The sequence below is a fragment of the Carlito syrichta genome, unplaced genomic scaffold, assembly GCF_000164805.1.
Source record: "Carlito syrichta isolate Samal-C Ts95f unplaced genomic scaffold, Tarsius_syrichta-2.0.1 Scaffold301908, whole genome shotgun sequence".
Lineage (NCBI taxonomy): Eukaryota > Metazoa > Chordata > Mammalia > Primates > Tarsiidae > Carlito > Carlito syrichta.
The window spans coordinates 473,728-486,225 of NW_007246004.1; the positions used below are offsets into that span (position 1 = coordinate 473,728).

At 43.9% G+C, this 12,498-nt stretch overlaps 1 protein-coding gene across 1 annotated transcript in view; it reads left to right on the forward strand.

The window, feature by feature from the left end:
- FNDC3B (fibronectin type III domain containing 3B) overlaps positions 1-12,498 on the forward strand; it is a 296,455-nt gene that overhangs the window by 181,769 nt on the left and 102,188 nt on the right. Inside the window, exon 6 of the mRNA XM_008055647.1 lies at positions 3,488-3,546. Coding sequence (XP_008053838.1) covers positions 3,488-3,546 — 59 coding nt within the window. The remainder of the gene's footprint in view (positions 1-3,487; positions 3,547-12,498) is intronic.

Genomic DNA, 12,498 nt, shown 5'->3' on the forward strand with positions numbered 1-12,498 from the left:
TTAGCCAGGCGTGGTAGTGCGTGCCTGTAGTTCCAGCTACTTGGAAGGCTGAAGTGAAAGGATCGCCAGAGCCCAGCAGGTCGAGGCTGCAGTGGCTGGAAGTGACCACTGCACTTCAGTCTGGGTGACAGAGTGAGACTTCAACTCAAAAAAAAAAGCAAGAAACACGCTGGCGAGGATGCAGAGAAAAATCTACACTGTTGGTGGGAATGCAAAATAGTTTAACCTCTTTGAAAAACAGTGTGGCAATTCCTATCAGAATTAGAAATTGACCTTCCTTATGATCTAGCAGTCCCCCTTTTGGGAATGTACCCGAAGAAACTCAAGTCGTTCTACAAAAAAGATACCTGCACATATTTATTGCAACACTATTCACAATAGCAAAAACATGGAACCAACCGTGCTGCCCATTGAATCTGAACTAGATTTTAAAAATGTGGTACATATACACAATGGAATATTATACAGCCATAAAGAAGGACAAACATATGGATCTTGCAGCAACTTAGATGGATTTGGAGTCTATCATACTCATTTATCACAGAAACAAAGAATTGAGTACCATATGTACTCACTCATAAGCGGAACCTGAACATTTACCATAATACTGTAAGAAAGGGATTGACAGTAGCCAGAAACTGCAGGAAGGGGGGTACATATAACATTAATAAGGGTACCTAATCTCAAACCTGGCAAAGTGAGTACCAAAGATAGGTCCAAACTTTACCTGTACGATGACCCACTTGTATATCTAATCCTGAATTGTATCCCACATCTTTAAAATACAATAAATTTTAAAAGAAAAAGAACAAAAATGTGAGGGTATATCTACTTTTGATTTATGGATACTATTTGTTTGCTTATTTATTGGAGGCAGGGTCTCACTCTGTCACCTATGGTAGTTCAGTGGCACAATTCATCAGTCATCTGATTCTACACAACTCTTTGGAGAGGCCAGTACCTTCTAGGTTCAAGGCATCCTTCCTCCTCAGACTTTCAATTAGCTGGGACTACCAGCATGTTCCACCACCCTTGGCTAAATTTTTAAAATTTTTTGTAGAGTCAGAATCTTGCTTTGTTGCCTAGGCTGGTCTCGAACTTCTTGCCTCAAGGGATCCTCGTGTCTCAGCCTCCCATAGTGCTGGGATTACAGTCATGAGTCACCATGTCTGATCTGTTATCTGTATCTTAAATGTGTACGTGGATATAAATGGACTTGTGACATTTGGTTGTTTTGAATATGGGTTTTCTTTTAAAAGCTTGCAGGTTTTCAAACTATGATATTGCCACTTGCCTATCTATTTCTCTTGTCAGCACTAAGGTAAATAAGTTCTATTAAACAGAACACAAGGGGGAAAAATGAGGAATTCATCCTTGTGAAGTTTAGGGAAATGCCAGCTAGAAGTTTTATTATTTTTAAATGCATATTTTGTTCACTGGCTTAGTCAAGAAAAATCTGTTGAGCTCTGAACAAGCAAGAACTGTGTGAGCAGCTGGTGACCATGTCCTTGGTGGCGGTGGTGGGGGTGGGAATCGGCAGACTACAGCCTGCCCTGTAGCCTGCTTTTGTACAGACTAAGATGGTGGTTATTACATTGTAAAGGGTTATGAAAACAAAAAGAAAGAGTATGTAAGAGACCTACATGGGATCTGCAAAGTTTAAAATATTATTTATCTAGTTCTTGGTCAGGTGCAGTGATTCTCACCTGTAATCTCAGCACTTTGGGAGGCTGAGGAGAGAGGATTGTTTGAACCCAGGAGTCTGAGACCAGCCCAGGCAACATAGTGGGACCTTGTCTCTACAAAAAATAAAAAAATTAGTCAGGTGTGGTCGCACACTCCTGTAGTTCCAGCTACTTGGGAGGCTGAGTTGGGAGGCTTGCCTGAACCCAAGAGGTCGAAGCTGTGGTGAGCCATGATTGTGCCACAGCATTCCAACCTGGGCAACAGAGTGAGACTCCAACACACACACACACACACACACACATCCCCACACCCACAATGATCTGGTTCTCTGTGAAAAAAATTTACCTGCTTCAGACCTATAGTATTTCTGCCTTCCTGAAGCTTATGTTTTAAAGAAAGCTTATATTTTAGTAGGAAAGACCAATAATAAGTGAGGAAACAAAGAAATGAGAATTATTTTCAGATTTTTATAATTGATAAGGCAACAGGATATGAAAGTAACAGGAATGAGGCTGGGGCAGGGGTTGAGGTGGGACTTCCAGAAGAGACCAATTTGAGATGAGATCTGAACAATAAGGACGAATCGCTCTGAAGAGCGGAGCTTGCTGACCCACGCTCACCCCCATGTCCCCCTCCTCCCTTCCCGCCAAGGGCCTGCTCATCTGTAGGGGGCTAGAGGCTACTCTTAGGAGCCTTCTCAGCTGCCCTTCTTGGGTCACCTTGCCCACAGCACCAGCCACAAGGCACTACACTCGCCTGTTGGCACCCATTCCCCTGCCCCCTCCCCACCACACATGAAATGTCCTGGTAGTCGTATATATATTGTTTCGTTTGTAAGCTTGAGTGAACGGTTAAATGGAATCTACCGTGAACTCAGAATCAGATTCCATCAGTCCTGCTGTGAACACCCAGAGGCTTCTCTAACAAATGAGAGGCTCTTCCGTTTAAATTCTGTCATTCCTCCTTTTGGGTACACGTGCTTCCCACCCCATCTTCTCCATTCCAAGCACGTTTCCCCTTTCTCTTAAAACCTAAGTCTCATCCCATCCCAAAGCAGACCATTTCCCTATCTTACTAAAAGAAACCATCTTCTAGCCACTTGATCAAGCCAAAAGTAGGATTCATCCTTGGCTCTTCCCCTTCCTTGCCCTTGCCCGTGGCATCCGGTCCTTCGGCACCTGTCCCTCTGAAGCTGTCCTCTCACCATCTTCACTCCCACTCCAGCCCAGGCAACCCCAGTCTTTGCCTGCGACACTGCAGCAACACGCAGACTACTCTTTCTGCTCCCATGCTTACCTTCCTTTGGTCCGTTGTTCACGCAGAAGCCTAGCAGGTTGTCTCAAGCTCAAAATAAGATCACGTCACTCCACTTAAACACTTCAGTGGATGCCCATCAAACTTAAACTCTTGAGTGCAAATAAATTATTTCTCATAAAATTTTAACTAGACAATGTGATTGCCGTGGATTAACCCTTGTCTCTTCAACCTCATCTCTTCGCTGGTCTCTCCACGTGCCCTTCTCAGGACCCTTTCTTGTCTGTTGCCTGTTGAATTGTTAAACAGAACTCTGTGTTAATCTCGCTAACATTGTGGCTGCTTAAAACTATACAGTGGCAAGTGAAACCCCTATACCAAAGAGATCCTTGTTCCTGATTTTCTTTATCACATTTATAATTCCAAAAACTTGTGGTAACGGGAAATCAATTTAATGATAACCCTAGTTAAAAGGCCTTGGGGAAGGAACTTCACAACCTTATTGCCTTCTAATGGTATTTTCCTTTTTTCTTTTTTTGCAATACAGAGTATGAGTTGGAAGTAAAGAGGGTGCAAGACATTCTTTCGGGAATAGAGAAACCACAGGTATGTCTTCTGGATTTCTCAGCATAAATGACACATTTTAAAGTGTTTCAAATGTGCTTTTCTTTCACCACACAGTAGGTAAGCAGAAGGGCCCCCCTCCCATTGCAGACTATTCATCAGCTATGAAATAGTGTTCAGTTATTAATGGAGCATGAAAATATAGAACAGCAGTCCTCTGTGTAGTCACAATCCACTGAAATGCTGTCTTTATTTAGGTATTCTGGATGCAATTAGATATTCTTGCCAACTTCCAAGGAAGCATTTTTTTCTCATTCTCAGATCTACAGAACAGTTTTGGTAACTTTTTTTTAGCCTGTGTAAACGTATTAATTTTGAAAACCTTAGTAATTCCAATAATTCTTCCAGGTAATTTTAAAAAGATATTTAAATATTAACTGAGTAAAATAAGTCTAGAACACATTGGCAGCAATGGTAAGAACAAAAACCTGTAGGAGTGGTGATATTGTAAGGTTTTCAGTTCAATTTTGCCAGGTGCTTTGAAATCCAAGTGAAAACTTCAGAATGTTGATTCAGCCTTTCATGTGAGATTAGAGAGCCAGAGTTCTTTGGAGTGTTTTCTAACTGAATTGGGAAACGTTGATTCTTTGTGTGTTTCAAATACTGAGGCTTTTCCACAGAGGAGTCCAAACATGCCTCAAGGTACATAGTTGAGTTTGTCTAAGCCTAAAGACACAAGGTGTGTTGGGGGATGGGCATGACAGGGCATTCGTGGAAGCCTAGGTGTCATGCTGGGCGGAGTCAGTGCTTACTCTGTAAGGGGCAGGTTTTGAGCCAAGACATTATGTGGTCAGGGCTGCATTTCGGGATGGCCAAGCGGTGGACAGATGAGCTGGAGTGGTGGTGGGGCAGGAGAGAGTGTTAGGCGTCTACAGTTGTAGTGCTGAGGAGAGGCCATGGGTGTCAGAATTGGGGTGGCGGTGCCAGATGTGGCCAGGATGGGCTAAAGCTACTCCAGAGGTGGAATAAGGTGTTCTGACTTCCTAGATATTGAGAGTCATGGAGAGCTGGGCTTCAGATTTAGATGCCTCCTTTAGGGAATTGCTTCTTCTAAGACAGTGGTCCCCAGCCTTTTTGGCATCAGGGATCAGTTTTATGGAAGACAATTTTTCCACGGATGGAGAGTGGTGTGGGGAAATGGTTTCAGGATGATTTAAGTGCATTACATCTATTGTGTACTTTATTTCTATTATTACATTGGGATATATCATGAAATAATTGTGAAATTATTGTTTTGATGTAAGTCTGCAAGGGATTTATTTTGGTCTCTGTGCAGTCAAACCTCACTGCTAATATTAACCTATATTTGCAGCCACTCCCAGCACTGGCATCACTGTCTCAGCTCTACCTCGTATCATCAGGCATTAGATTCTCCTAAGGAGTACGCGACCTAGATCCCTCACATGCACAGCTCACGGTAGGGTTTGTGCTCCTAGGAGAATCTAATGCCGCTGCTGATCTGACAGGAAGAGGAGCTCAGGCGGTCATGTGAGTTATGGAAATGGCTGCAAATACAGATGGAAGCTTTGCTTGCCTGCCCACCTCCTGCCGTGTGACCCGGCTCCTAACAGACCATGGACCAGTTGTGGCCCGTGGCCTGGGGGTTGGGGACCCCTGTTCTCCCTTGGCAGCTGTCTATGCCCATCAAGTGGTGTGCTCCACATAGTACGTATTTAGTGCCCCGGGTTCTACCCCAGAGCCACCGTGTTGTCCATGCACTTCTGCTGTTGTCCTTAATGCACTGTTCCCCATTCCTCATATCGGGGTGTTTCCCAGTAACCTGCAGAAGGGCCCCTTGCACAGGTTCACACCTGTCCCTCCTGTGTCCTCAGTGCCATCCTTGGGCATGTGACCTTTTCATCTTTCTGGCAGGGCTTCCCGAAAGGTCGTGTGTGGGCAGTCGGAAGTGTATGGCAGGTGAGTGCTGTGGAGAAAGGGAAATGAGTTACTGTGAGGTCACTTGCATCGGAGTGACAGGGTTGTCGGAGAGGGTGATAGCTTTCGGCGTGGGGATGGGGCGAGGTTATGAAAGGCTTGAGAGCAGAAGCATGGGAAAAGCTCGCGTTTATAGGGTAGCAGGAAGAAGAAAAGCCCATACGGAAAACAGGGTGTCGTCTTCAGAGAGAGGGCAGAGAACTGGTCAGCCCATCGCCCCAGGTGTGGCCACAGAGGTTCATGGTCCTGTCTCAGTCAGGTGTGTGCACACAGTGCTCTTTTCAGATACTCCTTGTCACATCTCTACTGCAGAAGTCGCAGAAGCTATGTTTCTTGAGGGTGATGTGACTCTGGCAAGATAAAAGCAGTGCTTAGATGCATGGGTCCTTTTTTTTGATTCAGCACTTATTAGGCGCTTAATCTTTATGGTTTTTGGAGCAGGGCAGATGGGACAGGCTTTTTCTAAGTGGCTGTGATGTAAGGTGTGATATGGCCAGAGTGTCATCGGAAGACTTAGAGTATTTGGAGAAAAGGACTGTTTGGCTACAGAAGCAGATGGATCCTGGCCCTGCCGTCTCAGCCTGGCCAGGCAGTTCAGGCCCCATATGGAGAGTTGGCGTCTCAGAGCCCAGGGCCTTCAGACCCTTGGGTCATGCAGCTGACTCCGCTTGTTCTTATTTGGTACCCCATAGTAGCCTTTAGAGAATTTGGCTTCCATGTAGGCAACGGAGAGAAATATGTGAGGCAGGTCGATGGTACTAATCTACCAGATAATGTTATCCTTATGAACTATTATTTGGTGACCTGGTTTTATGTATCTGATTCTACAAGCCTTATAGTTGGTTTTAGCATTCCTGAGTCTGACTGCCTTTGATATACCAACTAGACTGAGTGTCTGTGTCTGCTGGGCAGAGGGCCAGGCCTGGAGAATTCGCTTGGGTAAATGCCACAGGATAGCAGCCAGTCTGCAGGGCCAGCCAGCTCACCTGGACTCCATTCTTGCTCCCAACCCTCCTGCAACCTTCTAAAATGGCCTTGGGGTTAGAAGTTCTGTCAGAAGATACCATTTTCACATCAGCATGGTTGAGATGGGTACCGATAGAGTGAACAGAGCTAGGAGTTCTCCTTAGTCTCGTAAAGCTAACTCTGTCTGTTCTGCTGTGTAAGCAAACAGCTCATTATCGAGGCTTGGCAATGGCAGGCCAGAAACCTTTCAAGAGGTGGAAACAAGTCTCAAGCAGTCACAGACTCTAGTTGTTAAGGGTCTGTAGGTCAACATTTCTGTCTGGTGCTCTTTTTTTTTTTTTTGAGTCGGAGTCTCACTTCATTGCCCAGGCTGGAGCGCGGTGGCACACTCACAGCCACTGCCACTCCAGTGTCGACCTGCTGGGCTTCAGCGATCCTTCTACCTCAACCTTCCAAGGAGCCAAACTACAGGCTCGCACTACCACACCCGGCTAATTTTTGGATTTATTGTAGAGACGAGGACTCACCACGTTGCCCAGGCTAGTCTCGGGCCCATAGGCTCAGGCAATCCTTTCGCCTCAGCCTCCTTTTTTTTTTTTTTTTTTAAATTTTTTGTAGCGACAAGGTCTCACCAAGTTGCCCAGGCTGGTCTCAAACCCCCGGACTCAGACAGTCCTCTTGCCTCGGCCTCCCAAAGTGCTGGGATGACAGGCCTGAGCCACCGTGCTCAGCCTGATGCTCTTTTTAACATTGAGACTTGGACTTACCAAAACGGGGCATCCTGACTTTTAAGAAGTTTGGTGAAAATCACCTGATAGGAAGTGGGCATCTCTGTATGCAGTTACTTCACCAGGATGTGTGTGGTGAATGGGTACTGACCATCTTCTGGGTCTGGGTCTCTGGTGGCAGCCCAAGTGTGCCCCAGTTGCCTGAGCAGAAGACATACCAGACCAGGGAAGTTCTCAGGAGTGCTGTGCTCGCTTCTGGCCTCTGCTTTTGTATGTAAGCAAAACAGCTTCTCTTCCTGTCCACTTGTGTTAGTTTCCCATTGCTGCTGTAACGAGTGACCACAAATTGAGTGACTTAAAACAATACATATTTATTATCATAAAGTTCTAGAGGCCAGAAAGGCCACAGTGTGTCTGGCTGGGCTGCATTTTTTTCTGGAGGCTTGGGAGATCATCTGTTTCCTTGCCTTGTCCAGTGTCTTGTGGCAGCCTGTGTCCCTCAGTTCGCGTCCCCTTCTGTCCTTTAAGTCAGCAGGCACAACCCTCTGACTTCTGCCTCCACTGTCATGTGTCCTTGTCTGACTCTGACTCCCCTGCTTCCCTCTGTCACTTGGAAGGACATTGGGCCCAGCAGGATAGTTTGGGATAGCCTCCCCTCACAAGATTCTTAACACCTGCAAAGTTCCTTTCATCATGTAAGGCAATGTATTCATAGGTTCCTAGGACTAGAATGTGGACTTCTTTGGGTGTCATTTTTCTGCCCACCACACTGCTCCAATTTCCATAAATCTTCCTTCCTTCCTAGCCCAGAAAGCTATGTGGTTTCTTTTCTGTCTCCTACCCCTTTTCTCTCTAAAGTTCGCCTTTGTGATTGTGTCTTGCTGACCTTTGTGTCTCCGATACATAGCACCGTCCTTGGCACATAGTGAGCCCTTAATAGATGTTTGCTGAGTGATGTGTGGCCAACTGCAGTGGCTGTAGCTAGATTCTGGCAGGTGGAACAACTGCCTTGAGGCTACTCAGCCCCAGAGGATAGGGCTCAGTCAGAGTACAAGGCAGCAAGCAGCCTGGAAGGGAGCCGGCCTGTGCTTGCAACCTGACTGTCTGGACTGGGACCTAGCATGGCTATTAATTGTTTTTTTTTGACCTTAGATAAGTTACAAAATCTCCCTGTGCCTCAGTTTCTTCGTCTTTGAAAGGTAGGAAATAATGTATACCACATTGGACTGAGAAGTAAATTATGTACTATTCATAGAATACTTGGAAGGACCAGACTCAGTGGCTCATACTTGTGATCCTAGCTATCGGGAGGCGGGCAGGAGGGTCACTTGATGTCAGGAGTTCAAGACCAGCCTGGGCACATAGTGAGATCCTATCTCTAAAAAAATTTTAGAAATTAGCCAAGTGTGGTAACACACACTTATTATAGTCCCAGCTACTTGGAAGGCCGAGGCGGGAAAATTGCCTGAGACCATGAGTTTGAGGCTGCAGTGTGCTATTATGCCACTGCACTCCAGCCTAGGGTACAGAGAGATCCTACCTCTAAGGAAAAAAGAAAATACTTGGAATGGAGTATATTTCTATAGTTCAAAGCATATCATTAAACAAAGGTGAAACTCCTTGCTACATTCTGAAATGGGAAGGAAAAGTGTCAGGCCATCTTCCACAGAAAGAAGCAGAGCTGTAGAAAGTGGGGCACATAATTATAAAAAGGATTGTTATTCTTAATTTTATTTTTCTTTCAGCCATATTTGGTAGCATCTCTAAATAGAAGGCATATACTTTTCTTTGAGATCTTGCAGATGATTTAGGTATAGAAATAATACCTAGTATTTGGGGATTCTAGTCACCTTTCTAGAACTTTGGGCACACTGAATCGAACAAGTACTCTTCAGAGACTCAAATACCAAAAAGATCCAAATACATAGTTAACTTAATTAAAACGGTACACAAATATGCTAGGTGTTTGTTCTGGGACTGTTGCAGTTAGGAGCCATGGAGACTTCACTGGTATAGCCACAGCTGTGCCAGAAAGATGAACTTGAAATTATCCTAAGTGGCTTAGGAATTAACCAGCCCCTCCAGCCAAACGGTCTAATCTTCTCTGATGGTGTTGCTAAATGTAGTCTCCCATAGAGTGGCGGGCTGTTTATTTTCAGGATATAAATAAACGTAACCTGGAATTGTGGTTCTGCATTGTTTCCATCCACTAATGTTTAGCTTGTTGAAACTATTGATTTGCCAGGTTCCAGTTTAAGTAAACTGACCTGAGAGGAACACTTCCCCTGTAAGAAGCAATTACTTGAAAGATAAACAGCAGTATATCTGGAAACAGATAGGAGGTTCTTAGCACTTAAGGAGCTGTAAAAACAATTGATTGTGATCTGAGATCCAAGTATACTTTTTCTTTGACCTTTTCCTATTGCATTTATCTTCCTTTGTGATGTTGTTTCTCATGATGGTACTTTAGAAGTAAACTCAGTGTTTTTGTGGTGATATTTCCTTAGTGTATTCCTGAATTAAATCAGTAGGCCTCCACATAGTTAAGTCCAAAGGCCAGACCAAATTTAGAAGCAACTAGCTACAAAGAAGTATTTTTGAACCCGAAAGAAGCAATAACCCCAAGAATGATGTTTCTAATCTGAAATGAATATTATTTACATATAACAAACTCTGAGTATGAAAATTGTAAAATTTTATAGATTAGTATGAACTGGAGAGAAGGTGCAAGGAGAAAGAGAGCTGAGGATTACATATCATATAGCTGCAAGATAGTTCAGTGTTATAATGTTCTTATATGTAGACATACATATGACATACATACATATGACAGCTGCTCTCAAGTTGGAATCTGTATTTAATAAATACATAGACAAGAGTGATTTCTAACCAGATGTGACCATTTAGAAGTAGGTAGTGATTTTATGAGTCCTTCAAGGTACTTGAAAGCAGTTAGTTTAAATGATTCATATGCAGATACATGCTAGTAACCTACACAACAGACTTTCATATAGCTAGTGCAAAAACAAATATCAGATTGCACCTTGTCCAGTAATTTCATAGCTAGAAATCACCATTTTAATCACCGTTACAGAGGAGGTTGACCTCTAGTTATGGTAGATTAGTTGAACATCAGGAAGTCCTCTTAATGCCTTCTAAACTTTTTTTGCGGTGAGGGGGAAGGGGCAGCAGCCATGATGATTGCTGTGATGATAAGACTAGCTGTGCTCTAGTTAATTTAGGTGTTCACTGCTGGTGAAAAGGTCTCAACACAGAGAGAGATTTGCAGTATGAAGGCCATGTGTGAATATAGTCGCTCTTTGAACTCAACGTGCCCAGAGTCCCAAAGCTCTCATGAGGGCATCACTTCCTGGGACACTCAGAATAACCACCTCTAGTGAGAGGGATACTTTCTTGAAAGGTACCATGTAGTCATTTCCTGGAATTGGCCTCAAAGTGGAAGTGAGTTTCAAGTCCTAACAGAGACTAAGCGCTCTTCTCTCAGGGTTCCTTTGCCTAAGGAAGCAAGCCTGAGACCAGGAGTCAGTGAAGAGGAGGGAGCAGGAGCACAAGTGGGGAGTTGGCTCTGGATCTTTGTAATCTGGGCATCAGGCTGCTTAGCTCCAGGAAGGAATTTGCAGAAGCCCCTGTCCTTTGAAAGGTTGCTGAGTTCTCCAGGTGTGTTTCTGATAGGCTGACATAGTGAAAGAATGCATTTCCATGAACACCTGTGTTCCAATGGCATTTTTGCCTCCTGCAGGCTTGCTTAGGGAATCTAGGGGAAAGGTGAACATTATTTTATTTGCTGCTTCAAGTGTTGTACATCTCTGTTCAGTTAAGTAGTAATGTAACCAAGTCCTAAAGGAAAAAAAGTAAATTTGAAGTAACTGACATAAAAAGTAGAGTTTACAAGGATGTGGATTTATGGATGCTTGTTTAGTATCTGGAGGACTGGCATTTGAGCTGTTTCACACCACCATTCACAGAATCAGTGTCACTACATACTTTGTCCTGGAATTGCGCAAAGGAGCCATTTATCACCTTGATAGAATGTTTCCCAGTACCTGATCAGCCTTTTTTTTTTTTTTTTTGTCTTATAAGCTGAACTCTTTATACTAAAATATATCCTAAGGTAAGGATTCCCATCAATGCTATGTGAAGGAATTCAGCAAATACATGGGTGTATGATAGAAATGCTGTCTTAAAATCTAAGCAGGAAAACAACCCAAGTATCCAAGGACTGCTCAGTGTAATGAAATAAGCACCAAATATAGGTGCCAGGAAAACATGACAAGAGCACGAAAGACAGTGATTGCGACCAAGGCGTCTGGAAAGACAGTGCAGAAACCTTTTCTGAATCAGTCTCAGAGCTCGTAGGGTTCCTTTGTGCTAGTACATCTCCCAAGAGGCCCCTCACATTCCTTTCTCTCTTCAAGAGATCGAGATTCCCTAAGGCCAAAGATTGTACCTTAATCAGCTTTGTATCCACAACCTTTGGCAGGGTGAGGCATGATGACTAAGTGAATAAACAAAGGCAGCATTTGAGCTAGGTTTAAAAGAAGTTTGTTAAAGCCAAGAAAGTAGAAAGGCCAGATGCTAAGTCTTGGGGCGTGAGAAAAAACAGTGTCCTGAAGGGGTGGTGACAGCAGTGTGGTACAGGCGAGTGGGGGAGAGGACCTGCTAGCGCCATAGCAAAAAGAGATGTGCAGGACTAGTCTCCTGTCCACTGGTTCATCTGTGTCAGAAACTCAGACTATCTTATTTTCTTCGATTTTTATTTTTCAGTCAATAAACATTGACTAGGCAACTACTATTCACAGTTTATATAATTTGAGCCTTGTCCTTAGGACGTTTCACAGTCTAGTGGGAGAGGTGGAAAAGGACCGTAGACATGATAGCAATGATAGCAGTATCCACAGGGCTCTATAGTGTGTAGAGGAGTGATGGTGGGTGAGATGCTTTACAGAGACTGCTTGGAGGCGATGACATCCAGCTGGGGTCTTGAAGGATGAGTGGGAATCTGACTAAATGATTGGCTAACTGTGTCATGATGCTACATCAGTATGGAACAGAAATGCTATGGAGGGATCTCTGCTGGAAATGTCATGAGTGACAGGCTGAAACGGGAGACTCAGCAGTCATTTTCCATATTGATTTGTGTATTTGAAGCATTTGAGTAACCTCATTAAGTTTAGTAATCTTTATTAGATAGTGACAAAAATTGAAGAAGAAAGGTAGGAATGAATCATTGACATCTCCATTACCGCTCTAGTCATCTACAGCTATAATGCCTTTGTGAACATTA